The 12,506-nt window shown below is 39.1% G+C and overlaps 1 protein-coding gene across 7 annotated transcripts in view; it reads left to right on the top strand.

Annotated features, from left to right (window-relative positions):
- Positions 1–4,220, top strand: part of SAC8 (SAC domain-containing protein 8) — a 34,223-nt gene extending 30,003 nt beyond the window's left edge. For 4 of the 7 annotated variants that reach the window (XM_088970318.1, XM_088970316.1, XM_088970321.1 and 1 more), the window contains exons 13-20: positions 508–606; positions 723–822; positions 2,436–2,544; positions 2,650–2,722; positions 2,924–3,017; positions 3,144–3,230; positions 3,688–3,754; positions 3,882–4,220. In XM_088970318.1, coding sequence (XP_088826444.1) covers positions 508–606; positions 723–822; positions 2,436–2,544; positions 2,650–2,722; positions 2,924–3,017; positions 3,144–3,230; positions 3,688–3,754; positions 3,882–4,009 — 757 coding nt within the window. In that variant the 3' untranslated portion in view covers positions 4,010–4,220. The remainder of the gene's footprint in view (positions 1–507; positions 607–722; positions 823–2,435; positions 2,545–2,649; positions 2,723–2,923; positions 3,018–3,143; positions 3,231–3,687; positions 3,755–3,881) is intronic. The other 3 variants (XM_088970319.1, XM_088970317.1, XM_088970322.1) reach the window with 1 other exon arrangement.
- Positions 4,221–12,506: the final 8,286 nt, after the last annotated feature.

Raw genomic sequence — 12,506 nt, 5'->3', positions numbered from 1 at the left:
TCTTATTTTTATTTATGGGTTTTTAATTACAATTAGGAAATTGCAATTGTGGTTTCAAAGAAAATTTTCTCTTAGATTCATAAAAAAGAAAAAAAATTCTTCTCTTAGATTCATAAAAAAGAAAAAAAAAAGAAATTCTCATAGACTACGAGTCTACGACTATTGACTATATGATTTGATCACATCTTGTTTCCAGAAAACTATCATTTCCATCTTTCCAGTAAGCAAATGTTGTAGTGTCACAACTTATGGTTTTTTTTCTTTGTAATAATGGATGTCAAATTTCCATTCATAAATGTCTGGTAGGAATTTTTATCTATCTATCTATCTATCTCTTTAATTTTTAAGACTTTTTTTGTTGATGAGGATGTATTCTATTTTAGTTGGTTGTAAATTTATGTGTAGGTATTCTACTTCAATTTGTGTACTCTTTCTCAGGGTATTGAGGTATTATTTAAGATGCTAGTTTGCCTTGAGCATGATTATTTATTACTATTTGGTTGGCAGATATGTCTCTTTTGACTTCCATCGCTATTGTGGGAACTCAAATTTTGATAACCTTCAACTTCTCTATGATCAAATCTCTGTGGATGTTGAAAAGCAAGGGTAATGACATTAAATCAGTAATTTGTTCTATAACATTTTTGCATGAAGGCATTCAATGGGGTATAGTTGTTACCGGTGATTCCATTCCTAATTTTAATGTTGTTTAAGCTGAGCAGATACTTTCTAGTAGATTCAGAAGGAGAAATACTAATGGAACAGAAAGGAGCTATTAGAGTTAACTGCATCGATTGTCTTGATCGAACAAATGTAACACAGGTTGGTTGGAACTTTTTGCTAATTGTCTTGATTTGATGTTCATTTTTCATTCTTTTTTCATTGATGGTGTTGAAGTAGATATATAAAACAGCTTCCTATATGTGTGCCACCAACCTTGAAGTTGTACCACGATAGCCTCTGTGTTTGGAGTAGTTGGGGTCGGTATCAGTGCTTATGCAACTTAAAACGCTTGGAAAATTGAAGCCTTAGAAGATCAAAGCAGAGTAAGATATTTTTCTAGGAATATCTGTCTTCACAATAAAATTGGAAATTTTGGATCACAATATGGAACTTATCCTTAAAGATATTAAGATATTAGGTTTCAAGTATGTAAACATTCATGTGACACTAAACAGAATAGTGGAACAGGATTCACGTAACTGACCCCATATAGTTGGGACAAGGCTTACTTTAATTGAGGTTTCAAGTATGTCAACCTTTGCTAGACAGGGAGCTATGCATAGGGAAATTTTGTGGTAACTGAAGTTTGAGCAAGAAATAGATAAACCTACTTATCCCTTGAACCAGAGCAAATACCCATATGCTTATAAAGTTGACTATAGTCCAGATATACTTGATGGGTGGGTAAATGTGAGTTGTCCTATAATGATGTCATAGACTACTTGGTGCTTCAAAAATGAAATAAAAAAATTAGAAGAAGATTCTAAGAGATTGGAACCCACCAGAAAATGGATTCCTCAAACTGAATTTTGACGGTAGTAGTTTTGGCAATCCAGGTCCTTCCAGAATTGGAGGGGTAATAAGGGATGGAAATGGCATAAATTTGGTTTTGTTCTCAGGACTGCTTGGAGTAGGGGATTCAACAACAGCCAAGTTGAAGGCAGTGGTCTTCGGGATTCAAAAAGCAGTGGGGTTAGGGGCAAGGAAGCTGCTAGTTGAAGGAGACTCTAAAGTTATCATAAGCTGGCTGAAACAAACTGAGAAGACTCCTTGGTGCTTCAAAAATGAAATAAAAAAGTTTAGCAGCCTATCAAGGGATTTGCAATTATTTTTTCAATGGATCCCAAGATCGGCCAATGGTTTAGCAGATCACATAGCAAAGCAAGGGGTAAATAGGGAACAATGTTTCTGGGCTTACTTGTAAAATAAAAGTTATAGCTTTCTGTTAGCTGATGTCCTGTGCTTACGTTTGTTTTGGGTAGCCGAGGCTACCTAAATGGTGTAACTTTATTTCTTTATCAATAAATTATCTGTTTCCGATAAAAAAAAATGAACATAGACTACTAATAGGTAATGGCATGCTTGCAAAGATGGAACACATTTAGTTGTTGGGGCCCATGATTTGATGGGTCTGACATAGAACTACATGACATATAGCTTGAGCTGAACAAATAACACCATTTCTATGATCATTTCTGCTTCATTTCCCCAATATTCTGTAACAGTCCAAAAGAGTAACTCATCAGATGGATCAGTCACCTTTTGACTTTTGGCATTGGAATGTGGTGTTGTGTTGTTTTTCTATCCATGTTCTCTGGTTGAAGGTTATCCTGGATTTCCATTTAACTAGAAAATATTGTATCATGAAATCAGTTGTGTTATATGCATGTTTTGTTTGACCATTTTGACTCATCACTTTCATGCTTTCCCAGAGTTACCTGGCTCAGAAATCTTTAAATTCACAGCTACAGAGATTGGGTGCACTTTCTTCCACTGAGTGCATATCTAAGTTTGATGAAATTTATGAAAAGTTCAAGACGGGTAAATACTATTTGTATAATTCTGGTGTATATGCCACACTAATCAATCTAGTAAGTTGATCTTCTATTTATACATTCTACCTTGTCAACATGTTGCTTCTGGTAGTATGGATTGAACAGGGTGATGAGATAAGCATGGAGTATTCTGGGACACATGCCCTAAAATGTGACCTTGTCAGGTAGTGCCTCTGTCACAAACATCTGTAGATATTTACCATTATCTTGCTATCTATTTTCTATATCTTCAATGCATGAGAGAGCATCAATCTCTATATCTATTTTCTTTATCTTCTATATTTATTTTATATATCTTCAAGAAATCTGCAAGAAATTAGATGCCAAGAATTCTACTAAGATATTTTGGATTCACGATGCTGTAGATTTGGAAAGCAAACATTTTCTGGACTAATTAAAGATGGGATGAGTGCTCTTTCAAGATATTATTTAAACAACTTCCACGATGGCATTCGACAGGCAAGCTCATATTATATGAAGTTATAGTTTCTACTTTCTGCCTATAGATACATCAAGGCTGTATAATGGAGGCAGGAGTACCAGTATGCATGATTGAAATTTGCTCAAAGTTTTACTTAATTTCAGGATGCTATGGATCTCATAAGTGGCCACTACACTGTCAACAGGAACAATCCTTCTCCATTCCAGCTGAATGGTTTTGAATCATTATCAGTAAGCAATACCAGTACCTACTCTTCCTTTTTGAACGTGTTTCTAACCCTCATCTTGATGAGAACTCACAGTACCTCCTGACATTTTCCATCCAATAACTGGGTTATCACAATAGCCCAGAACATTTAAGTAAATGTGCAAAGTTCAAACCACTTTGCAGTCCTCATTAGATGGGATTCTTTATCCCTTTTTTTTTCTTTTGGATTTAAAATGAATGCATAATAAAATTATTAGGATCAACTGGTGCTTGATTTTATGAGCCATACCCAAATCAAAATGTAGAGACCATCAATTGGATGTTCAGATCCATGAGATGGATGATCAGACTGCAGATACATGTAGTTCACATAAACCATGTGAGAAATCAGATTATTTGTGGCTTTTTGTGGAAACTCAGTATTCCAGTACTGTATCATAGCTGCTCTTACCTGTGATTGATGAACCTAAAAAACTGCAGTATCTCCCGATTGCATCAGCTTTACTAGTTGGTGGTCTTACATTGACATCCTTCACCCTCAATCAAGGTATTGCCATTTTCTTTCTACATCTTCTAGAGTAACTTTATTATGTTGCTTATTTTATTTGTACTCAAATAAATCATTGTGAAATTGGTTTGTGAGATGCTAAACCAACATATGGTTAATTTTGCAGCAGGGCGAAATGCACAACATTTTGCATCTTCTGTACTTTGGGCTGGTTTGACAGCTGGAGTAATGGCACTGGTAAAAGCTAATGGAAGGCAGTTCTGCTCTAGGCCTCGCTTGTGTGGTCTTTTGTAAATTAACAAAGTGTTTGTTTTGAATTTTATATGAAATGTATTTATTTTAAATCGTTGGATATCTTTAGCATAGGAAACCATGAAAATATACGAGTTTTTTTCTTTTCTTTTCATTCTTCCTTTTTGTTATATAGGGAAGATGTTTCATTACTACTATAATTCAAGCAACTATTAAGGATGAAAAGGAAAAAAATACAAGAAACTTTACCTTAGTAGAGGAGTTTAGTTTATTTTGTCTGTGCTGTGATTTCATGGCATGGGAGATACTTGGACCGTGGTGTTATATTATCAAACAAACAGCCGGTGTGAACCCGTGGCATTGTAGCAACTGCTACATTGTTATCCTTACTGAAATAATTTCTAAGGATTAAAGAAACACGGTAGCAGTAGCATTGCCAAAAGCAGTTTGATATAAATATCTCCCAAGTGTATAGGGATGAAACTGTTGTGGTAGCTTGATTGCCTGTGTATCTACAATTATAGCCTTAAGTTTTATGGAATCAACCAAATGCACTAGCTTAGTCCCTAATTCATTGCTAGAATTATAGTTAATATATCTAAAATTATGGTTTTTGCTGCTTTTCAGATGAGCTTTGTGTGTATGTGTGTGTTTATTATTTTTTCCTGATTTTTATTTGAACAAATGCTTTAGAAACAAGAGATTTTAAGTAGGATTAAAACAAAGTATATCATATGTAAATTTAGTACTAAGAATAAGAATAGTGTAAATTTAGATATATTTAGGATAGGAGACCAAGAGATAACTCAATGTCACCACTTCCGGTACCTTAGTTCAATAACTCAATAAGGAAGAGATTGAGGAGGATGTCATCGGAAGAATTAGAGAAGGATGGTCCAAATGGAGGGATGCAGTTGGACTTTTATACAATAAGTGAATACCACTTAGACTAAAAGGAAATTTCTATAAAACACTTGTAAAGCCAACTATGTTATATGGAGCAAAGTGTTGGGTAGTTAAGAAACAGTGCGTTCAAAAAATGAGTGTCAGAAATGTAAATGTTAAGATTGATGAATAGAAAAACCAAAAACGATAGGATTAGGAGTGAAGCCAATCACAGGAACATAGGAGTTGTTCCAATAGATGATAAAATGATAGAAAATAGATTAAGATGATTTTGTCGCATGCATGGAAGATCATCTGTGAAAAGTGATTTGTTACAAGTTGAAAGGGCTAGAAGGGCTAGGGGTAGACCAAAAATGACTTGGATAAAAGCAATAAGAAATAATTTAAGCACTAACAATGGATATAGTTTCAAATAGAATGGATTGTTGGAACAGGATTCATGTAGCCAACTCCATATAGTCGTGATAAGACATGGATGATAATGATTTTTTATTTGAACAAGTCAGACAATTGAATCAGATGGTTGGAGTGTTCAACATCCAAGAATCACCCTTAATCTCCAAACTCTCAAGTCTGTGGACCATCTGTTTCTTTCTTGCTCCAAGGTTTTGGCCTTGGAAATTCTTTTGCTCGTTCTGGTGGCTTCCATCCCCAAATTAGGGGGAAAATACTATTGTATTAGTCCCCTATTAGAGTCTTACAAAACAGCTAGACGGTTAGAATATGGAATACCAGCTGCACATTCTGTTAGCCAGCTGGACTCCATAAATATTCCTAATACAATGAATCAAACATGCGATTTCCTTCCTTTCCGGTTTTAGATCCCCTGTGTTCTATATATCTTCAATGTAGGGGCTCTTTCTTCTACAAAATGATTCTTCTCCATCATTTGTTGGACTATATGGAAAGAGAGAAATAGGAGGATTTTGAAAGATTAGGGAGACCTTTGGTGCACCATTCTATCTAAGGATTAGGCTTTGACTTTGAAAATTTTCAATGACTTCAAGCAATTTTTGTGTTACTGGAATATCAATTTGAGTGTAGACGGTATGGACTGCAATATCATGCACAAGCTTTCTTACATATATTTTAACGAAATACCTCTAATTGCTCATAAAAGAAAGCTCCAAGAACACAACAATTTAATTTGGAAAAATAACAAAATATCTGCATAAATTGATATACTGTTGCCAATGGCTCATTAGGATCCTTCATGGTATTTTTCCCTCCTTAGAAAGTACTTGCACCAGAGATCAGCATGATCAGATTAATTTTAGATATCTGATTATCTTTTTGTGATTTCTAAGAATTGCAAAAATTCTTCTTTGCCACCTGTCTATAAGAGCATGCAGAAAGACAGTCCTGTGATGTCTGAAGCTGAAATGGCAACACGATGTGCACGAAACCAAACTTAATTAGATTCAGAAGAATCTTAACAGTTTCACGAATGGACATGCGGGCATGTCATTTTACTGATACTGTGCATCTTCCCATTTGATTTGGAAGTTTGAATTATTTTCTCTTATTCCTATTACTTCAACATCGTTTTTATGGCCATCAGCAACCCAAGTCGCTCGAGGTGGAAGAGCCTCCAAAGGTCCAAGCAGAGATCTGATTATAACATTCTTGGGCTCAGGTGGTGAGGATATAGCAATAAAATCAGAGATAGTGGCCCTCTTACAAGGCTTGAAATTAAGTAATAGTCTGCTTTTTGGGTCTAGAAATTGGAAGCGGAAAGGAGATTTTATGGAAGTCATCAGAGTGGATGTTGCTCAAGTAATTTCTTGATCATCTTGTCGTCACGAAACCCCACTCTAGATCAACTGAACAGTTGAGTCGCCATAAGATTCAGTGTGGACACCTAAGATCTTACCTCGTGAATGGGGTGACGAATCCTCCATGGACCATGCATGGGTCTCTAATCAATTTAATAGCAATTTGACAATCCACCTCGGTGGCAGTGTTTTTTAAGGCTCATTGAGACAAATATGAGACCTTGAAGGAGGGATGGAATCTTAATTCTGATCAAGTTACGTTGCAAGTACCCAAACCCAGAATCAAATAAGGATCATGCGTTGCCTCCATCTCACAATACTCTCAATGAAGAGTACAATCATCTTTAACCCCATATATGAGGGCAGTATCTCGGATTAATTCAATCACCAGAGCCTGTGAGCAAACCAGTTTTTCTTTAATTTATGCCTACGGAAATGGGTACCCAAGTAAGCTGTAAGTGCACTGTATTCAAATAGATTTCCATGAATATATCTTCTTTCTGTGTTTCCATTAAACATCTACGTGGGAAAATAGTGATCTCATCAATGGCCACATGTCAGCATGCCTGAAACCAATTTTATTTTGATGCATCTATTTTGCATTCCGTTCTATAAAAACAGTTGTAAAGCCAGTTTTGATATATGGGGTAAAGTGTTTAGTTAAAGATACAACATGTTCAAAAAATGGATGTGGAAGAAATGTAAATGCTTAGATGAGTGAATGGTAAAAGTAATAAAAATAGGGTTCGAAACGAAGTCTTATCAAGGAAGCAGCTCCAACAGGTGATAAAATGATAAAAACTAAATTGAAATGGTTTTGGTAATGTGCAAAGAAGACTTCATCTACAACACCTGTTAGAAAAAACAGTCTATTACAAGTTAAAAGGGGGCTAAAAGAGCTAGGGAAAAGACCAAGAGAGACTTGAGTTGAACAAATAAGGAATGATTTAACTGTCCATAATTTAACAATAATATAGCATTAAACATAATACAATGACGAAACAGGATTCATAGCCAACCCCATATAGTTGAAACAAGGCTTAGATGATGACGATGATGATTACAAAGCACTTCCTCAATTGGCCTATTTTCTCTGATTTTTTTAGTGTCACCATTCTTTATCAAAACCAACATCTCGTTAATATATAGATGTTCTAGACTGATATGATTTATCCACAAGACCCCTTGTTCCTCATAAACATTTGATTTATTTGTAACCAGGTGAAAAAGAAACGGTTCATTGACATTAAGCTTATCACTTTTTGGAGCAAGTTTTCTACGGGGCTACAAATATGACATGAGCCTCCTTAATATCTATTAGTCTAAATGGTTATGATTACCTGATCACATTTAGTGGATGTGAAATGCTGAACCAATCCTCAACCCATTTTTTTAGGGAGAATGATGGTTAGTCCAGGGTTAGAATTTTTAGGCCCAAAGTATAGTTGGAACGGGTGTCAATTCGGAATTGATGCTTATTCACAAGCGAACAATAATGTGTAAAATGAAAGTTGTTGGCATTTTGAATATTTATAATTTTATAGTGAAAATAAAAAATCTGCATTGAAACTGTCCATACTTCTCCGCTTTTTTTTATTGTTGTTGTTCATGCCCTTTCTCTATTATCACAGTAGTGATAAGAAAATTCGTTGGTTTTTAGCAGTGTCCTATGAAGTATTTACAGGCATATATAGGCACAGCTGAGACTGAGAGAAAGCGTGGCCAAGCATCATCCAATAATCGATTGTGTAGTGAGAGAAGCCAGGAATATAATTGTACACTGGTGTGGGTTTGTGATGAATGCAATTATATATGGACCATTTCAGCTGGGTGGGATCATTTGTGATCAATGAGGCAAGGCCTATTACTTACTGCAAAGGAATAGGAAATTAATTAAGAATGTACTCAGCACAAGGACAGATATAGGCGCACGTCGTCAATTTACTGACTGCCCAAACAGATCTCTTCTATGAACGTAAGAAATATGGCTTTAAGAAAATATGAGAAATGTGGACTAATATTGTCCTTTCCTCAACCCCCTCCCTGTCTCATATTGCTACGTAAACTCTATGTGTTTCTTTACCATGCATGAAGGTGCAGACTCCTGTTATTAAGTGGAAAATGAATTTTGGTCATGTGTGTAGTGTTGTTGGTCATGGCATAAGTATAACCAAAATCAAGGTTTAAAGTGTAGATACGTATCAGCCGATATGAGTCAATACATAAAGGTCTATGTAATTATTGGTACATGGATGGAATGGCCGAAACTCATTCCCATTCCACCTGTATCTACAGTAATGGGTGATACACTCATTTTGTCAGACTGAATCAAGCCTGTTGTATTGGCAGATAAGCTCATATATTTTTTGTTTAAGGAATTTCTCTGTCTCACCTTATTTAGAGGTTCATCCTCTCATTAACTCCTATCTTCAGGATTGGAATAATCAAAATTTCTATTATGGAAAATTACCCATTAGTATCCTGTACTTTGGGCCTAGTGTCACTTTAGTCTCCAAACTTTAAAATGTGACAGTTCAATACTCAAATTTTTAAAATGTGTCAATTTAGCACCTACTATTAACCAGCTTATTTACCAGATGTCAAGTGGCATTTGAAAATGTATAAATGCCCTTCGAGTATCATCTAATTCCCTTTATCAACCATCAAACGTTGAAAAAAATGAACAGTCTCAAGTCCTTGCCTCTTTTATTCAAAAAAGTTAGGGTCACCAGAATGCCTGAGATGTGTATGACTTTTTTGAATAGAAAGGGCAAGGATTTGGGACTGTTTATTTTTTGTCAACACTTGGATGGTTGATAAAAAGAATTAGATGACACTCGAAAGTCATTTGTGTTTTTTCAAATGTCACTTAATGGTTGATTAACAGCAAGTACTGAATTAACACATTATAAAAAATCAAGTACTAAATAATCACATTTTTAAAGTTCAGGACCAAAGTGTCACTAAGCCCAAAGTACCCATCGGGAATTTCCCTTCCTATAATTAATCTCACACACTCTCTCTCTCTCATGCATTGTCTAAGACAATAGACAAGCGTTGCATGATACTATATAGAAGATGTGCAAGATGGGCATTCCAACTATTATAATTGTGCAAAGTAAGGCCACTGATAACTATAAACAATTGCTTGTGTCCAAGCTAAGTGCACACCCCAATAGCATATATTGAGAACATCTCTCATACCTATGTGTTATTATTTATAAGAAGAGGTTTTCAGTAGATGGTGGGATGTGCTCTCAAGTGTGATCTATGAGGAATAAATCCCGATTCTTTGTACCAACCCTTACGTGATATGTTGCATTATTCATATTGATATTTTATAACAATTCTTTTGTTGTGATTTTCAAAAGATAATGGAATAAAAATGATATAATGAGGTAATAAACCAAAAAGGTGTTAGAATCTTCTACCCACACCTAACCATGTCGCTACAGCAGCATATTCAAAAACATCTCTCGTATTTATATGTTACCTTAAAGGCCCTCAAATCGAGAGAGAACAATTATAAATATCAGCTCAGATCCCGAAAACAAACATTGGTAATTAGATCAGATTCTAAAAGGGGAGTATCAGTTTTGAAACCCTAACTGAGGATATTCCCTGCCATCAGGTTCATTCTCTAAACCCTAACCAAAGATATTCCCTCTCAGATCCATTCTCAGGAGTTACCTCTGATGTAACCATTTTCGACCACGTACCAATGTTTTGTGATGTAAAATTTTTTGGCAAAGTACCTCGTTATTCGACCCGGTGGTGGCGTACCTTAGTGACGAGCTACTTGGTGGCGAACTGCCTGGTGGCGAACTACCTGGGGGCGAACTGCCTTGGTGGCGAACTGCCTGGGGGCGAACTGCCTTGGTGGCGAACTGCCTGGGGGCGAACTGCCTGGTGGCGAACTCCCTGGTGGCGAACTGCCTGGTGGCGAACTCCCTGGTGGCGGACTGCCTGGGGGCGAACTGCTTTGGTGGCGAACTGCCTGGGGGCGAACTGCCTGGGGGCGAACCGCCTGGTGGCGAACTCCCTGGTGGCGAACTGCCTGGGGGCGAACTGCCTTGGTGGCGAACTGCCTGGGGGTGAACTGCCTTGGTGGCGAACTGCCTTGGTGGCGAACTGCCTGGGGGCGAACTGCCTTGGTGGCGAACTGCCTGGGGGCGAACTGCCTTGGTGGTGAACTGCCTGGGGGCGAACTGCCTTGGTGGTGAACTGCCTGGGGGCGAACTCCCTGGTGGCGAACTGCCTGGGGGCGAACTCCCTGGTGGCAAACTGCCTGGGGGCGAACTCCCTGGTGGCGAACTCCCTGGTGGCGAACTGCCTGGGGGCGAACTCCCTGGTGGCAAACTGCCTGGGGGCGAACTGCCTTGGTGGCGAACTGCCTGGGAGCGAACTGCCTTGGTGGCGAACTGCCTGGGGGCAAACTCCCTACTAGGCGGTCGATGCCTTAGAGAATGTTGGAGCTCCCTGGTGCGGCGCAATCCGACTGCCCTCAGCATGAGGCGGTCTTCTTTCCTTTGTAGGCTGCGGGAGATGAGGGACCTGCGAGAACTTCATCTTTTCCTCCTCTTTGTAGGTGGCGGGAGCTGAGAGACCTGCGAGAACTCCATCTTTTCCTCCTCTTTGTAGGTGGCGGGAGCTAAGGGACCTCCGAGAACTCCATCTTTTCCTCCTTGTAGGTGGCGGGAGTTGAGGGACCTCCGAGAACTCCATCTCTTCCTCCTTGTAGGTGGGGGGAGCTGAGGGACTTCCGAGAACTGCATCTTTTCCTCCTCTTCGTAGGCGGCGGGAGCTGAAGGACCTGCGAGAACTGAATCAGAGGTCCCGGGGGTACTTTCCCGGTGGGGGCTCTCCGATGCTTAAGTTAGCACTCTTATTGTAGAGAGCTTTGAAGATAATATGAGAGAGCTAGAGAGCAGGGTTACTTCCCTTTCTTTTCCATCCCCTTCCCCTTTGGGGGGTGAGGTCTTTATATACCGGAGTCTTCGCGGGTTAGGTGGGTGAAAAGCCTCCAAACGGTAAGACTCGTCGCATCCGGTCAGAACCGGGGTACGGTGGTGAACTCCTCGAGGTCGTCAGGCTGGCGCTTGTGTCAGGCGGCCAGGTCGGCGCCTGGGTCGGGTTGTCAGAGGGGTGCCTGCGTCAGTCGGCGGGTGTGTTTAGGCCAGGTCATCAGGTCGGCGGGACAGTGCCTAGATCAGGTCGTCAAGCTGGCGCTTGTGTCAGTCGGCGGGTCAGTGTCTAGATCAGGTCGTCAAGCTAGCGCCTTGGCCGGATCATGCGCTAGGCTGGTCCAGGTCACGCAGGCCGCGCGCGTGCCGTGCAGTTCGTGCGCGCCGCGCGCTAGGCCGTGCGTAGTTCACGCAAGCCGTGCGCAGTTCGCGCAGGTCGCGCCAGGCTGGCCAGACAGGTGCTCGGGTGGGTCACCAACTTTGTAAGTTTGTTGGCTTGGTGTTTTCCTAGTTGTCACGAGGTGCCACGTGTCATAATTTTACTGGAGGGCCAAATCTGCCCTCATCAACCTCCATTACCAAAAGAGATTCAGCTTTCTTACTCAGTCTTCAACCTCCCATTCTCCTCAGACCACTAGATCAACAGATTTAAGGGGGGGATCTTGTCCCATTCACACTCACTCCAACTCTCAGTGATTTAGACCGCCTTACACCTAGTTTGATTATTTTCTCTCTCCTGCCTCAATTGTAGGCCATTTGATATATTCGTCCTCTTTTTCAACTCCTATATTTATATTTAAGGATACAAACTCAAATTCAAACTTTATTAAATTCAAAACCCCATTAGTTCTACAGCCCATCATTTTTTTGTGTTATAAAAAACTACAATCTAGA

The sequence above is a fragment of the Nelumbo lutea genome, chromosome 2, assembly GCF_056320005.1.
Source record: "Nelumbo lutea isolate HS-2025 chromosome 2, American lotus-T2T, whole genome shotgun sequence".
Lineage (NCBI taxonomy): Eukaryota > Viridiplantae > Streptophyta > Magnoliopsida > Proteales > Nelumbonaceae > Nelumbo > Nelumbo lutea.
This window is presented reverse-complemented; position numbering and strand designations above follow the sequence as displayed.